At 40.7% G+C, this 21507-nt stretch overlaps 1 protein-coding gene across 4 annotated transcripts in view; it reads left to right on the forward strand.

The window, feature by feature from the left end:
- The window catches only part of GRM3 (glutamate metabotropic receptor 3), a 104212-nt gene extending 82705 nt beyond the window's left edge, over positions 1-21507 (forward strand). For all 4 annotated transcript variants that reach the window (XM_027679485.1, XM_027679489.1, XM_027679488.1 and 1 more), the window contains 3 exons: positions 8153-9219; positions 15175-15349; positions 20960-21507. In XM_027679485.1, the coding sequence (XP_027535286.1) occupies positions 8153-9219; positions 15175-15349; positions 20960-21033 (1316 nt within the window). In that variant the 3' untranslated portion in view covers positions 21034-21507. The remainder of the gene's footprint in view (positions 1-8152; positions 9220-15174; positions 15350-20959) is intronic.

The raw sequence follows: 21507 nt of genomic DNA on the forward strand, positions 1-21507 counted from the left end.
TTTCTGCAAAATGTTCAATAAATTTGAGCTTCAGTTATTTCAAATAGATGTTCTCTTTAGAATTCACTACTTATGCTTTTATTTTCCTACTGCAAATACAATTTCATTTTGCAAATTACCTCATTATTAGCAATTTGTAGGGTGATTGCTGAGAGTTTTCAGTAGCTCCTTAACAAAAATAATAGCATAGAGTCATAAGATACGTAGGAAGAGGCAATACCTTTATTAGGTTGCCCACGTATCTGGAAAAAACAGAGGTTTTTGGCATAACATCCCTTTGTCATATCTTGTCTTGCATCTCAATCAGCCCTTGTGTTTCTAAACTACATACTTTTAAAGAAGAGAACAAAAAGCTTTCAGCAATTACTCTGCAAATGGATAGTAATGAGGCTGTTTGCAAAGCGAAATTTTGTTTCCAGGAGGAAATAAAAACCTGATATACTAGACTCTGAGCCGAGCTGTTCCTTCAAAATAAATGAAGGTCAAATTTATTGAACAATGTTTCTGATGACCTAATGGAGTGACCTTGTGCCTGAAAGCTTGTGCACTTCTCCCATCTGTAGACTAGTCTATAAGAAATACTACATTTCATATGCACTTGAAATTTCTGGAATCTTGGAATGTAACAGCTACAACATTACTACTACTAAATAATAATATTGCAGTATAAGTCATTAAATCCATGTCAGTCCACCTGATTTGGGAGTGTCTTCATATCACATCAATTAGGAAATAACAGCCAGAGGGTCTATTTCATGGTTCATTTGGTTCTGATCTCTAAGGGCAAACTATCTAACTAAATTATTCAGAGCTGTGTCTAGAAACACCTCTCTAATCCTCAAGTCCCCACAGAGAAAAGAATGTTTTAACCAATTTCCTTTAATATCTTAATAACTGAATCTATTCGAATTTCCTTCAGGCTGACAAAGAAGGACAAAAATATTATTAGGTATTTAACACTTCCTTAGACAGCTAGATATGCAGTCTGGGGGTGGAATTAGCACATCATGGAATGGTGCCTCCAAAAAGGGAAAGAGTGATGCTCCTGTGATATAACCAAGTCCCTCATTTAGTCCAAAAGTGAATTTTAGCAAAATTAAAACACAGCTTCAATCTCTTTCAGCTGTTCCTCAGATGTACTGGGAAGAGAAGAGTAAGGTATGGCACCAGTTCCCAGCTTTGAGGTTAAACAGGAATGTCCCTCAACAGAAATTCAAATTGGACACAGGAAACTCATAAACCCTGAACTGACAGAAAGTCCCAACCAAAATCTCCAGCTCTGACAGTAATGTTAGTGTTCAGTAACTGACAGATAACTCACCAGCCAACACATTTTTTCCTCAGACCAAAATATTTCAGGAGCTACCAAAGGCCAGCCCAGAACTTACAGTTCCAATTCCTGAGCGTGTGTTGTCACCCTAACAGTGGCCATAATTCTTCATAATGGGAATGGGTTCCCTTTGCTTCTGTTTACAAAATAACTAACTAGTTGGCCTGAGGGAGGAGTTAGGCAGTTTGAAGTCATGGTTTAATTTCCTTTGTAATTGCAAGTTGATTGCTGGTATGAATTACATTACACGCATTTTACCTCTTGTACCAACCATTTCTTTAAGTGGATAATCTTAAATTAAAAGAACAGTATCAATTGAAACGCTTTGCTGTGTTGGAATCTCACAAATCATTCATATCAATTATCAACCCAGCAGAAAAGAAAAACACCTTGGACGCTTTTCCATGAGTGTTTGTTTTATTTTAAAGTTGCACTGGTGCAAACTTTGCAAAACAACTCCAAGAAATATTCTTAATATCAGGGGAGATGTTTTGTATTTTTAAGGAGAAATGTAATGACTGCAGAATTCTTACCTGCTTTTTACCTACCATGTCTCAAAATCCAAATGCTTTAAAAAGGAAGAAATTCTTTTTTTAATTCCTTAAATTTCCTTAAAAAAAAAAAAAGGCAATTTCATAATTTCCTTGGTGAAAGTTTGTAACTTAGCACCTAGTTAATTCTTCCCCAGTTCTAAAGACCACACATATGCTTAAGGGCCACACAAGCAAGAGGACAACATATACCTGAAAATGTAAAACATGATGCTTGAGGCAAGCATTTCACAGGAAAGGTAGCTGGGGAGTTCTGTGCTCAGCCAGGCTGAGGATAGTGACAAGCTGAATGAATTCTTCCAATCTTTCAGACCCTTCTTGGCTTGTTTTCCAATGTTCCCAGGAATGCTCTGCAACAGCCTCCACAGCAGCCTGTGTGGACAGCTTGCAAGAGACACCCTTTCACAGGTGGACTGCAGAGAGCTTGCACAAGCTGCTATCACTTGGTGCTCCAGCTGTGAGTCTTTCTGTTCCAGATATTGGTGATATTCATCTCACCTGACTGCAGATAGATATATCATGGATGTATTTTAGCTAGTCACAACCATTATAGTCAGCAGAAAAAGAGCAGGTACAGTTTAGCTGGGCTATCCTAGGTACCTCTTTAAGGTGAACCCTAGAAGTATCCATTCTCTTTTGTAGGATGCAAGCTTGGCATAACTAAATTACCTACAAATGTCTGTGACATGTGATAGATCTTTGCAACTAGGCCTGGAGAAACATTTCTGTTTCTGACCACTGCAAATGCTGGCGGGGGGGTGTTAAAATTCCCTACAGCAAGCATCTAACCTAAGAGAGAAACCACGGACCTGAATGGAAAATCTGTAGGCATAGATAGGAAAACTACATTTGTAGAAGACTAATCAGTCTCATTCCCTTCTTAAATGAGAAGAAGCAATGCTGCATATGACCCAAACACATCCAGAAATGGTGGTGCAGAGGTTAAAAGTGACTACTTGTCTCTGTGGAAACTGATATTTTAAGCCTATTCATTATTCATTAATTATGGAGAGGTACGAACCAGTGACACTTCACTCTGAGCTTTCCCTGTACTAACTTTTAAATTGCCAAATTTCAACGTGCCTTCTGTCAATCAGGTATGAAACCAACTGCATTATGCTGAGATAGAAACAGGAGTGGGTGCATCAGGTCAATGTTCAGCCAAGCAGAAATAAGTCACTTTGATCTCAACAAGCCATATCTAGCTAAAAAGAAAAGAGAATGAAAAGATATGTGCATTCTCAGGGTCTTTTCTGATACACTTTTCAAGATAAGGCATCATACACGCAGATGAGCCTGTTGGACAAACACACCATATCCTGCAAAATTATTACAAAGGTTCTTCCTTTCAGTGTTTTAAAAAGGCATTACCCAGGATATGTAACAGGAAGGAGTAGGGGGGATTAAAAAATAACTATATTTTTCTGTTACATAAACAAATGTCTTGTTTTTCAGTCTTAAATCAGAAGTTCAGAGTTTTTGCAGCACCATCTAGTGAGACTAAGGAGGTTTTACTCAACTTTTCAGAAACTCTAGCCTGTTCCCCCTTCACATTCACATTTCCATTTAATCTTGATCTCCTTATAGTCTCTTGGGCTGAAAGTCTTTGGGGCCAACAAGATGTGGAAGAAGGTACCTGTTGTGCTCAAGATAGTTCTTTTTACATCTCTTTTTGAACCCCATGAAACCTCCTAGATTTGCAAACTGCTAAGCTGAAAAACTCCAGTGCTTTCAACAAGCCTTGCTGTTAATGAATTGTCTCCTAGGTAGTGATCTGTACCTTGTTTTGAAAGAATACACTCAGCAAACAAAGAACAGATGTGTGTTTTATGGAAATGAAAGATGTTCTCAGATGTAGGCTTATCTGTCATCATCCCTGCCAGGAAGTGTTACTGATGATGTTTTCTATAAGACAACATCTGTACATTCAGCTCTGTGACACATGCATGCAAGACTCTATGCAAAATATCCTTTCTGGCCCAAAGATGCTGACAAACAAAACCCAGTCTGATTCCAAGCCAGTTAAAATGACACTCATCTTTTCCTAGGCTGCTTGATCTCTTAAAGTTTCCCAGTGCCTACTTAGGTTTTAAACGGCTTTGTTTTCCTCATCTACTCATTCCTGGTTAAAAAATCCTGGAGTATTTTTCACCCAACTGAGGCAATGTGCAGATTTAGAAGCATTTTAAAAATACTTCTGGTACAACCTCTTCAAATAATGGTTTTACCCTCGAAAAAAAATACCCCCCCCCTTCAGAACTTTCTTTCTGAAATTTTTCATGTCACCAAGAGCTGTACATCACTCACACCAAAAATAATAAAGATTTTTAAATGAAAGCAACTCCCCTGCTTCCAACAGCACATAAGCACATATTCACAAGTTACCTGACTTCTGGAAAAATTGATGCAGCTGTAGGAAGATGGAAACAAGTTATATAATTCACTACGTAAAAACTATGATGTTATTTTATGTTCTTATCCATATCTACTACAAAGACAGCCATAAATCTGTAGTGATTTCTCTCTTATCTGAAGCTGAAGGAGTTTGTCCTCCACTTGCACACTGGCATCCTCTCCTCCAGTAGGATATCTCCAGTGAGCTGACAGAGGTGGCTGCCTGCACCAGGGCTCCATAGGTTTCTGTCTTCTGCACTTCTGCGCTCATAAACATCACTGCTGTGACATCTTCACTGCTGAACTGCTGCAAGCTGGAGCACAAAGCATCATTGGTTTGTCTTTAAGTCACTTCTAATTATCTTTTCTTTTCCTTGATAACTTGTTTTCCAAAATTTTTCTCGGATAACTGCTTTACATAGGGATAATTCATTTCATGAAGTGCAAGGCAAGAGCAAGATTCAAAGACACTTCTCAAAGGAGACAAAGTTTGTATTGTCACTCAGATAGCTTCTAAGCTAACAGGTGGATAGATCCAGAGACTCTTGTCTCTTCTCTCCCAAGGGATGAATCTAAAATAGCTTAGCTACAACTCTGAAAAAGACCTGCCAGAAATACCTGCTGTAAAGACTGTAGGTTTCCTCTCAAAACTGAAATGTAACTGGAGAAAATTTGCAGACTGAATTATGACATAGACTGACATCATATCTGGGAAAAGCAATTTGTAAAAATTATCATTTTTTACACTAAAAATAAAGTCCTGCTTTTTTGTGGTATTCCATTCTTGCCTATAAGCGTCTCTTACTTTTATGGTGAATATTACATCATATTTTCTGAAAACATTACTTTTTGAAAGTGATCCTACAGCATCTAGAATATGTTGATAAATGATACATTAAAATGCCTTAGTGATTTTGTATGTAATCAGTGGATATATTAATTGCTGCCACCCAGTCGGCTCATTTGTAGGCTTTGGCTTACCATACTATAATTAAATACATCACTGTTTGGTTTAATGATTTCATCCTTTCCATCTGATAGAGGGTGATTTATTTTCCTCTATCAGCAGCCACTAAAAATGAATGTTTCAAGCTACAAGCTTTGGTCAACTTAAAACATATTGTCATACAAAAGTCTTTTGTTTATACTTGTAGCATGAGAACGGCCCCATGAAAGGCAAATATACATGAGCTTCAAGCTAATTATATGTGAGATTACCTGCTCTGCCTTCTGTACCTACCTGCAAAGTCTAAGGAAAATACTTTGCTCTGTTTAAATGATAAATATTCTATCAGAACTAAGTTGTTAAACATGTCACACGGAGGGAATTCTTTCATGAAAAGTGCTGGTATTTCAGACCGTAAGGTAACTTACACTGGGGTATTTGTGCCCTTCGAGTTATGATGCCAAACAACCAGTTTGCAGTTTGTCTTGCTTACCTGCAGCTCCACTGGTGCCAGTAGCAGTCACAGGCTCTCAGCCCACCTCAGGAGCTAGCCTGGATAACACCAAAGTGAATAAATTGGCTCTTAAAGCTGGGCTGCTGTGTTAACAGCTTCTACAATCTATATGAGTGTCATGAATAATGAAATAAGACACTGGCAATGACAACACATTATTGAAGAGCTGTTAAGTGCTGCATTATGATTTTGTTTTAATGCTGCTCCTGGATGAGACAGCTTGCATGCCTGTGCGTGAGGAGGAGGAGGAAGAGAAGGGAAGCTGCTTAATATTCTTCTTGTTGACCTATATTTTGAATTTAGCTAGCTGTTTAATTTAGAGCATGTAATTTCCAGGAGGGCTGGCCATTTGGAAGAATATTATGCTGCTTTTAAATTTTGTGCACTCAGAAGTCTTGTTGGACTGCAGAGTAGTACAACTAGATGCCAACAGTGTAGAAAAAGATAAAATAAACCTCTTACAAATTCCTGGACTACCCCGTCCTAATCTGTACCATACAAGAAAGACATGGAGCTCCTGGGGCAAGTCCAGTAGAGGACTACAAAGATGATAAGAGGACTGCATCATCTGTCTTATATAGAAAGGCTGAGGGAGCTGGGCCTATTCAGCCTTTAGAAGTTGTACACAACTGAGAGGGGACCTCATCAATTTATATCAGTATCTGAAGGGAGCCAGGCACTTCTCAGTGGTGCCAAGCAATGAGATGAGAGGCAATGGGCAGAAACTGGAACACCTGAACATGAGAAAGAAAACTTCTTTTATGTGCAGGTGACCACGCACCAAAACAGGTTGCCCAGAGAGACTGTGATGTCTCCCTCACTGGAGATATTCAAGAGCTGTCTGGTCTCAATCCTGTGCCATATGCTCTAGGATGATCCTGCTTGAACAGGGAGGTTGGACCAGATGACCCCATCAATGTTCCCTTCCTTCCTAAATCATTCTGTAATCCTGCGATTCTGTAATCCTGCAAACCAAGGCTGTCCACCACTGGAGCTGATGCAGGTGAGGTGGTAAGGTGCAGGAGTGAGCAGGGATAAGAACAAGCAGTCTTGAGTCAAACCCAGAAGAGAGTATAGGTGGGTTAAATTATATTCCAGTCTTGCTCTACAATAAGCAGAAAGTTGGGAAAGAAATGCACTCCAAGTGCAGCACCTGAGGAGATGCAGGTTACATTTCAACACTCCATCTGGGGATTCTGTGCCAAAATCCAGTGTCCCTTTTACTGACCTGAGCCAGTATATTGCAAAATAAGGTAACACTGCAGGAATAAAGGTGAAAGAATTTGTCCTGAATGCTTTAAAGAAGCTAAATAAATCTACCACAAGAAATCCAAAGTATCTGGAAATTGAAGTGGAGGAAGATATTACACCCTTATACGATATTGCTCATGCTCAAGCACAGCATGGGCACAGAGGCAGGGAAAGAGATTTATTCCAGCAATGACAGTGGAACTACTTCTGTAACCAAAAACACTGGGGACTAAAATCACCTTTATTGCTCATCAGTGGCAAAAAAACCCCTTTCACTTCCTGCCTATAAAGCCTTTCACCTTTGATGCTGCAGCAAATGGCCAATAAATCACATGGTAAATGCAATTTCCTCCTACATTTTTAATATTTCTTCATTCCCTGCATAAGCCTCAGCTGGAGGAAAAACAAAACTCTCCAGAGCTTACCAGTTGGAAGTGTTACAATATTGATTTCACAGAAGGTCACAGATACAGTTTGTGGTTTTTTCGTCTATTCCCCAAACAAAATACAGGACCAAAGCAGCATGTGCTGGGAACCTCAGGCCAGACAAGAAATATCAGAAACTGGTGAAATTGAAACAAAATAGAAGGGATGCAAAACTTCCTACTACACAGGGAGAAGTGAAAAGACATAGTAAGAAATTGTTGAGGACTTCATAGTTACTTCTCCATCATCCTCAAAATGAATTCTCTATTCAACTGTATTCCAGACTGTTGGCCTCAAAACAGCATTTATTGATCTGACCATTTAAATTTTCTTATATCATGGCAGCCAAGTTTCACCAAATAATGTTGAGTTTCAGTTAGAAGCAGACTTCTTTCATTCAAGAGAAAATGTGAAAGGTAACAGTGGTTGCATACTGGGGGAAATAACTGGAGAATTGATTTGTATCCAGGACAAAAAACAGTAAGGACATTGGTCATCTTACATTTACAAATATATCTCATACAGTAAAGTGAAATAGAGTTGTACTATCTGAGCTCTTTTTGCCTCCAAGTTCAAAACTGAGGCAAATACAGACCTCTTGACTTACCTGTTGACAGCTGGGTTCTTTGAGCTGTCAGGTGCCTGTGTTGACAAAGGGTTGAAAAAAAAAGTCAGATGCAGCTTTGATAATAACATTCTCTGACAATTTTTTGTTTGTTTGTTTGTTTTTTTCCCCACAGCTCCCTTTAACCCTCCCAATGATCCAGACAGTATGGTCAAATTTGACGCCTATGGAGATGGGATAGGACGATACAACGTGTTCAATTTCCAGTACACTGGAGACAAATACTCCTACGTGAAGGTTGGTCAGTGGGCAGAAACTTTGTCACTTGAGGTAGACTCTATCCAGTGGTCCAGGAGCTCTGTTCCTGTCTCCCAGTGCAGCGACCCCTGCGCTCCTAACGAGATGAAGAATATGCAACCAGGAGATGTCTGCTGTTGGATTTGCATTCCCTGTGAAACCTATGAGTACCTGGCTGATGAATTCACTTGTGCAGACTGCGGGCCTGGAAAATGGCCCACAGCTGACCTGACTGGCTGTTACGACCTACCGGAAGACTACATCAAGTGGGAAGATGCTTGGGCAATAGGTCCTGTTACCATTGCATGCCTAGGCTTTATTTGTACTTTCATGGTTATTGGGGTGTTCATCAAGCACAACAACACCCCCCTGGTCAAAGCCTCTGGCCGTGAACTGTGCTACATTTTGCTCTTTGGGGTCTTCCTGTCTTACAGCATGACTTTCTTCTTCATAGCCAAGCCTTCTCCAGCCATCTGCACCCTCCGTCGTTTGGGGTTGGGAAGTTCCTTTGCCGTCTGCTACTCTGCCCTTCTAACAAAAACGAACTGCATAGCCAGAATATTCGATGGTGTAAAGAATGGTGCTCAAAGGCCTAAGTTCATCAGCCCCAGTTCTCAGGTCTTCATCTGCCTGAGTCTCATTTTGGTCCAGGTTGTGGTGGTGTCCGTGTGGCTCATCTTGGAGGCCCCAGGCACCAGGCGCTACACTGTTCCCGAGAAGAGAGAGACTGTCATACTGAAATGCAATGTCAAGGATTCCAGTATGTTAATCTCCTTAACATATGATGTAATCCTCGTAGTCTTATGCACTGTATATGCCTTCAAAACAAGGAAATGTCCAGAGAACTTCAACGAAGCCAAGTTTATCGGTTTCACAATGTACACAACGTGCATCATTTGGCTGGCCTTTCTCCCTATATTTTATGTGACATCCAGTGACTACAGAGTAAGTCTTTGGATATCTGTTTCCATAAATCATATGCATCACTTTAGAAGATCGTGTCATCATTCACTAAAAGATTCTTTCAGTTCTTTTGTCCCCTGGATCCATTGCAAAAAAGTTCTCTTTCAATGTTAGCAGATTTTGGCTTACTTCTGAGAAAGATGGTCTCATTTCAAAAAGAGCGTGTACAGTTAGAGCTGGAAAGGATTAGTACTATCAGTCTGATCGTGACAGAAGCATAGAGTATGGATTAAGTATTCATATAGGTTCATGAGTATCTGACATCATAGTCCTAACAGAAAAACCTAGTAGATCATGAGCTGGAATGAGTCATAATGAGTTATTTGGCAGAAATGGGCCTTAAAATAAAATCTGAGCTAGATAGTCTCCTTCTGCAAATGAATCTGCTATTGAAACATGATATTTTCTTCCAAGTAAAAAATATAAGGATAGAATTTTAAAATTTCCTATTAAAGAAGGTCGGTAAAAAAAAAATCCAACAAACGTTATTCTTAAAGATAGAACTTTTTATTCTTTCTACACTTTGTAAAACACATACCTCACTGAGCATAAAATATTGGACAGCCTACACCAACAAACTCTAAAAACATTAAACTGTTTAAATTGTCACATAGTGTTGCAAAGCTTCAAGTTCAATAAAATCATATTTTTGAACAGAAGGAAATTGTCTGAGAAAAAAATTCAGATCTGCTCCACTGGAAATCTCACAGTTATTATGATGTGAGAAATGAGTGCAGGAGTTGGCTGTTACAGCAGTTTACAGGGAATTAGTTCAACATTCTGCCCAGAAGAAAGGTAGATTAGCTTAGGTGGGTATTACTGCTATTAGTGTGTACATGAAATAGCATATAAAACTGTGGAGCTAATAATGTCATTTAACTTAATTTTGGTGTGAACACCCTGGAACAATATATTTAGTACTACTTTTCTCAGCTTAGGAAAGGTACTGAAATCCTCGAGAAAACATAGATAGATAAGAAATGACGCAGTAGGACACGCAGAGTGACAGTAAAAGAGCTAAATATATTTAGTCTAGACAAGAGTAAACCCAGGGAGACGTGATCACGACTATAAATAATTTCAAGGCAACAAAAAGAGAGGAGGGGATTATTCAGTCTCAGGAGAAGTTAGAATAGCGAGTAATGGATTGAAACTAATGAAGGAAAAGTTTAAGAAAGGCACTAGGGAACAGCTCTGGACACCCAAAGCAATCAGGAAGACAGACAGAAGAAGGGAAATATCAGTGCAGACAGTCACATGAGTGGACAGCACAGACAGTAATGGTCAAGAGGAGCATGACTTGATTGTTCAAGCAGAATTTTACAGCCTTATGTCCTGAGTGGAGTTTTCAAAACCACTTGTAGGCATTTAATTTAAATTCAAGATTCCAAATAAGCCAACTCAAGTCCTACAAAATCAGCAGAAAATGCTTTTAACACCTTTTTGATACTTTCACGACAAGTCTGCACTTCTGGGGTGCCTTTGAAAAACCCATATTTATTTTCCATGCAGTGTCATATGTTGACTCTGAATCAACTTGTGCCATCCTAGTGTGGCCCAGTTCTGGTAGCATCCCCAGTAAACAACCTTAGAAACATAATAGCAGCAATAAAATAATTAATGCTGGATGGCTTGAGATTTCATCGTGAAGCACAAACATCAGTTAGGACTCACCTTTCTGAAAAAAAAGGGGGAGTTCTTGGGAATTTATCCAGAGATTTGTTGTTGAACTCACCACAGTATTTAAAGAACAAAAAAAAAGTAGTTCAACATAGGATTCATTCCTACCAATACTGAAGCAGAAATGTCACTCTATGAACCCTATATGACAGGTACTAGACAGCACATTAGCTATGTTGGGATTGCAGCAAATACACCTGCTATTTGCATCCAGATTGTTAATGAAGGTTTTAAGCTGCATTGGTCTTAATATCAATCCCTAGGACAACTAGTGACCCACCTCTGTGGGTGTCAAAAAGCACCAGTGCACAGCTCTGAATTCTACATCTCCCACAAGGAATCAAAACCCACAAAAGACAAAAACATTTATTTTAGGCTGAATATGCCCTATCTGCTTACTCTGCTCCTAAATGAATAATGGACTTTGTGATACTGATCTCAATCCTTTGATCCCAGCAGTTCAACCAGTTTTCGTTCCCCCTCACTGTCCACTTATCTAGTCTGTACTTCATCAGATTGTCAACAAAGATGTCATAGGAGACTGTTAAAAACCTTACTAAAGACAAAGTGTATCCAATTTCGCTCACCATCCACCAAGCTGGTCATTTCACTGTAGAAGTCTGTCAGGGTGGTTAAACAATTTTCCCTGTGTAAATCCATACCGACTATTGGCAGCCATTGCTCATCCACGCAAACACCCGGAAACATTTACTTGATTTCCTGCCCATTGGGATGGGCCACTAGCCATTGTTAAGCTTGGATGACGTGATTCTTGAAAAAGGGGTTTCCTTGACCCCTCTACTCTCCAGGGCTGTATCCCATGGTATTCTTCCAAGAAGTTGCCTGAACAATTCAAACTTCTCTGGACTTTTTGTCTTTGTGTCTGGCTTTCTTCTCTTGGAATTCTGAATTCCGCCATTTCCTGGTTGCAGCAGCCAGAGCTTTCTCTGCCTCTCTACATTGCTTCTGCCCTTCTGTGTTGTCCCTCCAGTCAGTATTACAGTGAGAACTGCCTGAAGAAAATCAGAGCCTGCAAACAGGAAGTTTCTTCCAGTTATCTTAATAATGCCTCTTCTACTTCTTCCTGATTATGTGGTCTATAGTAGACACCCACCACAATGTTGTTCGCTTTGGTCTGTCTGCTAATCCTGATCCATAATCTATCAGCTGGCTCAAACCCCACTGCCAGGCAGAGCTCCACTTGGTCCCACTGCTCTCTCACACGCAGCACAGCTCCCCTCCTCACCCTGCGACCAGGGTACTGACCCATGCTCTAACTGCAGATCTGCCAGTAAAGCAGGAGCAATCTGCCTGCTGCCACAGGTCACAGACTTCCAGCCTTCACCACGAAGATGTGTCAGGAGAGGTTTAGGCTGGATATTAGGGTCTTCACCCAGAAGGTGGTTGGGCACTGTAACAAGCTCCTCCCCAGAGAAGTCATCCCAGGACCAAGCCTGACAGAATTTAGGAAACGCATGGACAATTGTCTCAGGCAAATTGTGTGTTTCATAGAATAGAATCATAGAATGACTTGAGTTGGAAGGAACCTTAGAGATCATCTAGCTTCAGCCCCCTGCCACAGGCAAGGACACCCGTTTATCTGGAGTCACATCCAGCCTGGTCTTGAACACCTCCAGGAATGGGGAGTCCCCAGCTCCTCTGGGTAACCTGTTCCAGTGTCTTACCACCATCATAGTACAGAATTTCTTCCTAAAGTCTAACCTATATCTACCCTTCAGCTTAAGGCCGTTCCTCCTTGTCCTATCACTACATTCCCTTGTGAAAAGTCCCTCTCCAGCTCTCCTGTGGGCACCTTTTAGGTACTGGAAGGTGCTTTAAGGTCTCCCTGGAGCCTTCTCTTCTCCATGCTGAAGAACTCCAACTCTTTCAACCTGTGTTCATAGGAGAGCTTATCCAGCTCTCTGATCAACCAAGTGGCCCTCTTCTGGACTTGTTCCAACAGGTACATGTCTTTCTTTTGTTGGAGGTCCCAGACCTGGATGCAGCACTGCAGTAGGGTCTCACCAGAGCAGAGTACAGGGGCAGAATCACTTCCCTCAACCTGCTGGCCATGCTGCTTTTGATGCAATTGCCTTCCTGGGCTGCAAGTGCACATTGCTGGGTCATGTCCAGCCTCTCACCCACCAGCACCCTTAAGTCCTTCTCAGCAGGGCTGTTCTTGATCTGCTCATCCCTCAACCTGTATTGATACCAGGGATTCCCCCAGCCCAGGTGCAGCACCTTGCATTTGGTCTTGTTAAACCATACTATGGGTCCACTTCTCAAGCTTGCCCGGCTCCCTCTGGATAGCATCCCATCCTTCAGGTGTGTCAACTGCACCACTCATGAGCAAACTTGCTGAGGACACATTCAATCCCTTCATCTACATCATTAATGAAGATATTAAATAACACTGGTCCCAATACAGACCCCAGATGGACACCACTTGCCTCTGATGTCCATTGGGACTCTGAGCCTTTGACCCTGGATCACCACCACCATCCCCCTGGATGTGACCATCCAACCAATTTCTTATTCATCTAACACTCCACTCATCAAATCCATATCTCTCCAATTTAGAGAGAAGGATGTTGAGGGGGACTGTGTCAAAGGCATAACAGAAGTCCAGATAAATGGCCCTCCCTTTGTCCACTCATCAGTCACTATATCATAGAAGGCCACTGGGTTGGTCAGGCAGGACTTACCCTTGGTGAAGCTGTGCTGGCTGTCCTGAATCAGCTCCCTGTTCTCCACGTGCCTCAGCATAACACATGGTCTAGCACGATTTCCTCCACCCCCCAGCACACCAGTCCTGTCTGTGAGGCCAGGTTAAACACTGAACCACTGGAGTGACCTGGATTAAAAGGAACCCTGTGGGAGGGAGCTATTTTTAACCCAAATCATTTAATTGATTGAGTGTGTAATTATGCCAGCACAGCTGAGCTGCTCCAGGAGGCACAAACCCTAGGAAAGCAGGGTGGGGAGGAGGGCTTTGATAGTGAAGAGAACTTACCTTCAAACTAGTGAAAATAAAGGTAGCTTCATTTATTCTTGTTTTATAAGAAAACTCCCCTTGTCTTATCTGTACAGTGCCCAGTTCAATACCCACCTGACAGCATAGCTCCATGAACAAAATGCAGAGAAGTGAAGGAGAAAATATAACTAAGGTGTTCCTTTCTCATGCAGCCTCTATAGGATCTTCCATGTTCACTCACCCCATGAAAGCTGAGTACCTTTTCACAGTGCTTGCCAAATCCACGTTGTGTAAAGAGTGATTATTAAATGATCACATTAATTATACTCATTGATGACAAAACACCAATCGTGCTCAGTATATATATAAAGCAACAAAGTCCATTCCCTACTCTATTTTTTAATTTGCACCAATTATTTCTGACAAGGAGATACGAGAAGCATTCCCATGGATGAAGGCTAATCCCCAAGAACTACAGCAGTGTAACTAAGGAAAAATGAGCTGTGGATGTATAATCATTCAAATTAAGCAGTAGAGTTTAAAGCAGTTTAATTCAACATCTTAATTAAGGAATCTGCTTGGAAGAAAAGAGTATAAACTGAAAATGAGGCTGTAAACTGTCACCTAGTCATACTATTGAATAAAAAGGATGAAAGATAGACAGCACCATCAAAGCTACACTAACAAATGCCTTGAAGCAACTACTCTAAAATCCTACAGCCTTACAAACAATTCATTTCTTAGCTCAAAAACTGATGTCTCAGAGTTAAGACACCTCTCAGGCCCAGTCTGACAACCATCACTAGCTATTATGTTTACTCCAAATTACACCTATATTTCTGCAAGGGATTACTCAAATTCTCTGCTTAGGACTGAGACTGGAGACTAAAGTGGTTTTCAGATAGATACTTTGCATGAGACACCTAATATAAACCCACGTGACATATGGTATGTGTGAACTGGTTCTCACTGCAACCAGCATTGTTCAGATATTGCATGAAAGGCATTACAGAAGGTTCCCTCAAGTTAGAAATCAAGGGTATGAGAGAAAGAGTGCAGAACTATCCATTCTGTATTAAACAGAGGGAGAACACAGTCAATCTCCCCCTGATATGCAAAGACACAGCACCACATGCCTCACTCGTACAATCCTAGGATTGTGGAAGAAAGGATGCAAACCCCCAGGATCATGGTTCTTGCTGTTGTGTGATAATGTCTCTAGTATTCTGCATTTCAGAGCTTTCCATTCTGAAACACAGTGCTTTGTGCCCTCTCTGTCCTAGGTGCAAACCACCACCATGTGCATCTCGGTGAGTCTGAGCGGCTTCGTTGTACTGGGCTGCTTGTTTGCACCCAAGGTGCACATCATCCTTTTCCAGCCCCAGAAGAACGTGGTCACTCACAGACTCCATCTCAACAGGTTCAGTGTCAGTGGGACCGGGACAACTTACTCCCAGTGTAAGTAACAAAACTGTCACTTTTCTATAAGAATGCGGGGTTGTGGTGAGTTTGGGTAAAGGCAAAATAGGTCTGTTACCAGCAACAGAAAGATCTTTATAGACTGAACTTTGTACCCTGTGAAAGGATCAGTTTCTATGTGTTTGGAGAGAAAAATTCATCCCCCTCCCATGGGAGGCAGCTCAGAGCCTGCTCTGAAGCTCACTGAAGTCAACAGAAAGTTTTTGGCGGGCTCTGACTCCAGCCTGTTGCACAAAGCAAATAGACCCTGTGGTTCACTGTCACCCTGGCAGCTGTGACAGGAACAGATTGCCTTGGAGTATTCCTGTCAAAGTGACATGCTGACAGGACCTGGGCCACAACGCAGCATGGTCTCAATGGCTCATCACCTGCATTGTAAAGGAAAGGCACCAAGTCTGCAGCAGACGCATCCAAGGGATGCCATAAATGGCATCTGTATGCAGAGCATGATCAGTACCCTTTGTTAGTGCCACAGCCAGGGGAAGCAATCAGTGTTCTTTTGCAAGGACAGCTCATCTGCTCTACTTCCCTCCTTTCCTTCATCTTTACTCTCTTCATTGCAAGCAGATTCACACTTGTGATTTTGTTTTGAGGCTGTTGCTTCTTATCTGGGTGAGCTGCTCAGAGATTTTTTTGGACTTAAATAGGTCATCTGTATATTTGTTTGGGTTTTGGGGTTTTTTTTGTTTTGGTTTTCTTTTTTAATCTAGCTTAATTAGCTTAACAAGTCAAAGATGGGAGCACACAGCACCTTGTTCACAGAGCTCTGTGGACAGCATGCCTATCCTGGAATTCTAATTGAAAACACACTGCAACTATAAAGAGGAAGGGAATAAGAAAGGGAGAAAAAGGGGGGCACAGAACAAGGCTTGCTAGGAAGTTTACACCAAACTAGACTGAGGTTTTGAGTGTCACCTAAATTTCAAAATTGGCTCAAAACCTTTGGCGCTTCAGATTTCAGACAGAACATGGAAGTAACTTGGAACCCTGCTGTTTACCACTATGGCAGGGATTAGGAGGTAAAGGGATCCCAACCATCTCTGGCTCTCCCATCCCAAACTGCACTGTGAGTGAATGTTCAGGGTCCCTTAACAAAAGAGCAGCCATGTGGCTCTACATGTTCTCCATCCCATCAGAGTCAGAGCTGCATCCAGCCCTGGCACCTGAGGGCAAATGTCCCTTGCTGTTTTGGAAAATTTAATGAGATGGCCTCATGTACCCAAAGTAGTGAACACTCCCAAAGGACCAATGGATTCCCAAAATCCTTAGAAGCTTGGTCCCATGAGATTATTTTCCTCCCTTGTGAGGGAGGAAAATAATGTCATGCTATGGAATAAGCTTAATCAGAAACCATTTTGATTCATAAATACTTTGTACTGGATTCTGGATTGTGTTTTGGAATTTGATATTTCTGTTTTAACGGCTGGATAACACGTGTATGCAAGCATGCATGCAACTGAGAGACATCCTCAGTGCACATCTTCGCATTAAAACCTGCGTTTTCAGGTTTGTGAACAGCTTTAAAACATTAAGAAAAGCATAAAAATCCAGACTTAGAATCTCTTATTGCTTCATTGTTTAGAAAGGTGGTTCCAGTCATGTGCTTTCACTCACTACACTTAGTTGAATATGGTATGTCTTGTTGAACTTTTTGAACCATAGAAAGACACGGAATTAGAGCTAAAAGGTACATCACATAAAATGAAAAAAGCCCTATGGTTTCCATCTAGTAGAATTATTTGGGAAAATAATACTGAGAATTTAGTCTCTATCAAAATACCAATATTTTCAAGATGAAAAATTTTCCCTTACTTCCTTCCATTTATTTGTAGATTATTTTAAATAAATTTCTATTATTTTTCCTAACTGTTTAGTCATTTATAGAACTCCAAAAAGGTTGCCATCCAAATTGATTCTATTTTATGTCTAAAATATTCCTCTCATTGGTCCTGGGGCTGTCAGCTTGTTTTTATTTTGGTCTTGATGATATTTTCATCATTCAGAAACTTCTTAATATCAGACTGATAATAATTAGCTCCAGGGCATTCTAGTAACTTTAAAAAGCCAGTTCTCATTCATTATCAGAGCTCTAGAGGTCAGGAGTACCCAAGTTGCTTGAATGGACTATGTTTTTCCTGTTTCCATGGACTCCCATGTTCATTGCATCTCAGGGTTGCCACCACCTCTTCACTCCATTGATAATTAATTCCATGAGCATAGTGAGTCATGAACAGCAAGTGACACACAGACAGTTCTTAACAGAGTTCCCTGAACCATGAAAACTGGTCAAAAACTATGAGAAAAGGTAAGCGACACTCATGATGCTCTTGGGTAGTCTGTGTTAGCTCTGAGTGCCACAATGACATCCCTAAACTGAGCAGTGGAGGGAGAGCCTGAGGAAATGGTCAGCTGTATAAGCTGTAGTGTAATAGGGGTCATGAGAGTTAAACTGAGCACCTCATGCAGTCATTTGAACACAACTCTTCTTTGCTACACGCTCTGCAGAAATCAAGCAGAGGTGAATACTTGACTGCTCAGCAAGGAAACTTGTTTTAGAGGCACCGAGCTTTGATCATTTTGATAGCTGAAGGCTGGACTAAAAAAAGAATATAGATTTAAGATGAATAGAGGCAGGGTATGTACCTAGGTATACGTGTTTTGAAATGTGTATATCTGTACACACTTACTTGAATCTGAAAATTCCCATTTGGGAGGGTGCTGCATAAGTTCTGCTTCCCCTGCAGTGTTTCCCCCATTGGGATGTTCCCCAGTTTTCTTAAGGCCTATTTTATGGATTTCAGCACTCATAAAACTTCCCAGGGAGCTCAGGAATGATTTTAAGTGCCTAGATGATAAGGCTACGCTTTTACACACAGAAGATATCGTTCTTCCAAGTTATGTCCATGTGGAGAGCTTCACACACACTTCAGCTCCTCCAGGTGTCCTCCAGATGGATCAGAAAGAGAATTGAAGCTACTGTTTATAGCCAGACTGGTACATTTTTTCTCTCTGAATTTATTTTCCCAAGCCCTGCTCCAACCAACCCTGGTATATGGCTTTGATATATGATTAACTCATGGTTATCCAGTTATGAGCACGAGTAGAGGAGACAACACTCTCAGGCACATGATGTTATTTTTGGAGTTGTCCTGTGCAGAGCCAACAACTGGACTCACTGATCCTTATGGGTCCCTTTCAACTCAGGATATTCTATGATTCTATGATTCTGAGAGACACACTGACAACACGTCAGGATCTGCCCATTCCTGGCTCTGTAGGAATGTTGCAAGGTGACCACAGCAGTGCTGGCTCGTGTTGTACCTCTGGTTCTTTTCCTTGGATGGTCTAAGCAAAATGAGGGACAGCCAGAAAAGAGGAGATCAAAAGCATGAACTGGAGCCAAATCACAACTTCTGGTGATGTCATACATTTGCCCTTGGTCTCAACTAAAGGCAAAATAAAGGTGAAGTGTCTCTTGCATATCCTGCAATATTTCAGAAACCCCTTGGCTGCTTCTACAGGACACTCAGAACCCTGCAGGGTCAGTGATTAACACTGCTGAGGTCTGTAATGAAAAGCAAGATCTTTTGTACTATCTAAGGAGAGACTTGGTTCACTTGGTGTGAACTCTTTACTCCACCAAGCAGAGTTAATAACTGCATCCCAGCACCAGAGGGGTATGTACTGTGGAGAAAGCCTGGGAATTCAAAAGGCAAGGCCACTACTCTCTTGTCTACCACTGTATATTTCTGTCCAATTTTGATATCCTCCTGACCCAGTTACCATAGTATTTGAGCTATTCATGTTCATCAATGTGTTGGACTTCAAAAAAACCCAGAGGCTAAAAAAGTACTGGATAAGTGACTGATGTTCATGGGGAAAAAATGCTTTTGCCTGTAGCCATATTGCAGTTGGACAGGGATTTGAATCAGGTTTCCTGAACAGAACTGATTTTTCTGCTTTCCAACAAAAAGTAGAAATAAAAGTAACAACAATAATAAAGAATTCAGCTCAATGTGCTGCCATGTTATACCCAGTGAAAAACAGAACACAAGACCTGATAGTTAATTTTCACAAACCAGAAACATGATACTCTGTGGCCTTCTACCTAAAATGCTTGCACGTCTGTGACTCAAAACACACATTTGTGATCAAACTGCATCACCTAATCCAGAAGAGGGGCTCATTCTTGGATCTCCTATTTATCAGGAATATGTCCTGCCCTCTGAGTATAAGTTAGTCCAAGAGATGGCTTTAAATTTCTCTTTTTAAAGCAATTCTGTTTTAAATGAAATATTTGTTCAGTCAATGAAAGAATTAGAAATAGTAGCCGATTTGAAGAAAGAATTATTTGTTCTAAAAATAATGCTGATCATCTTTAACAAACCAGTCTGCAACTGAGAGTGTAGCCAGCATCAGATCTGAAAGATTGAGCATGCCCTTGTCAGCTGAATAAATTGCTTTTTACACTGGGTGATTGAGTTTACTAAGTCATTGCTTGCCTTGTGTTTTCTTTGATGAAGGCATCACATTTCTCTGGGTCACTGTTACCATTAACCTAATGTATCTTTCAAAAAACAGCTTTGTGATACTGTGAGCAAACATGTCACAGAGCATCTGAAAACACATTCTTGATGCCCAGTGAATAATTTTAACAAAGATGGACAAACCAGCTTGCTTTTAAATTAAAATCCACAAGACTTTAGCAGAATGGGGTAATATATTCTACAGTCAAAATAAAAGTAGGTTTAGAAGCAGATTCTGGTACTCATTCAATTGCCATCTAATATCACTGGAGCAATGAAAAGCTGATGTATAAAATGTTATACAATGCAAACAAGTTTATCAGAATCTGGCCCTCATCTCTGAATGCATATTGAATCCTGATCCAGAGCTCCTAGAAATGAAGCGTATCACAGGTAGACATTATTCTGGGATTAGGTGAGAAATAATCTTGCTTTTAAATTCCATTATTCAAAAATTTCTTCACTTCATCCAACATCTAATTAGAATTCTTATTTTTATTAATTAAAAAGTAGATCAACACAGAGTTCTAATATGCAGAGGTGGATTTAAAGCTACATATATTTTACTTACATGAATGTCCACTCCAATTATCTGAAAACCCAAAGGATCAGACTTTAGTATTTCTTGCCAATAAAATACAATCCAAAGACTCACCTTGTAATTCTACTGAGATATCTTAGCACCACTCTATCTGTACTAATTCACACTACCATGCAAAGTGCTATAAAGTGAGACCCACTGGTGCAGAATCATCAAAAAAAAACCCCACATGTATTTTACTCCAACACTGCTTGTAGAAGCATAATCACCCTGCGTGTTCCCAGTGGTCAGCAAAGTGAAATCGGGTTTCTCCAGAGGATGCTTCAGCCTCAGGTCTGAATTGCCATGTAGAGAGGCAAGCAGCACCTCCATCAGCTCCGCTGCTGACACGGGCATGTAGAGTGACTTTTCATTAGGCTAAATTGGGTGAGATGGTCCAGATCAACATAAATTCTAGTCCTGCGTGTTGTCATTTTTTGCTGTCCTGAAGTGAGTTGATTTTCCCCTCTCTTTCTCTTTCAGCCTCTGCCAGTATGTATGTACCCACCGTCTGCAACGGGAGGGAAGTTCTGGACTCCACCACTTCGTCTCTGTGATTGTGGTTCGTGGTTCAGTTCTTGAGTTTTTAGACTGTTAGGCAAAATTTTGCACATGTTGTGCACTCCAGAAAACACCAGAAAACAAAAGAAATCAAAGCAAAATTAGTACCTTTTTTTAGAAACAGTGTAATAAATTATTTTTGAGGATTGTACAGTATATAGTGACGTTCTGGAACTTTTTAGACTGATTTTAGCCCTTCTGTTGTTAACGGTCGTAAGGGACATGTAAATAACCATGGTTCACAATGTGCATAGTCCTGCAGTAAGGGAGTGATTTGTTGCAAGCACAGTTGCAATGTTAGGTGACTTCTTTCCTACGAATTTTTTTTGTAGCTCCTTGTTGTAATTAACTTAGACTGCATTTCTATGTTGTATATTACAGTTACCTTATGTGTAACAGATTGGTTTTCTCAGCACAAAACAGCAGTATTAATGTAAAGGCACCAATAATAAAAAGATAAAAGTTTTTCA

The sequence above is a fragment of the Neopelma chrysocephalum genome, unplaced genomic scaffold (genome assembly GCF_003984885.1).
Source record: "Neopelma chrysocephalum unplaced genomic scaffold, ASM398488v2 Primary Assembly neopelma1_45, whole genome shotgun sequence".
In the NCBI taxonomy this organism is placed as follows: Eukaryota; Metazoa; Chordata; class Aves; order Passeriformes; family Pipridae; genus Neopelma; species Neopelma chrysocephalum.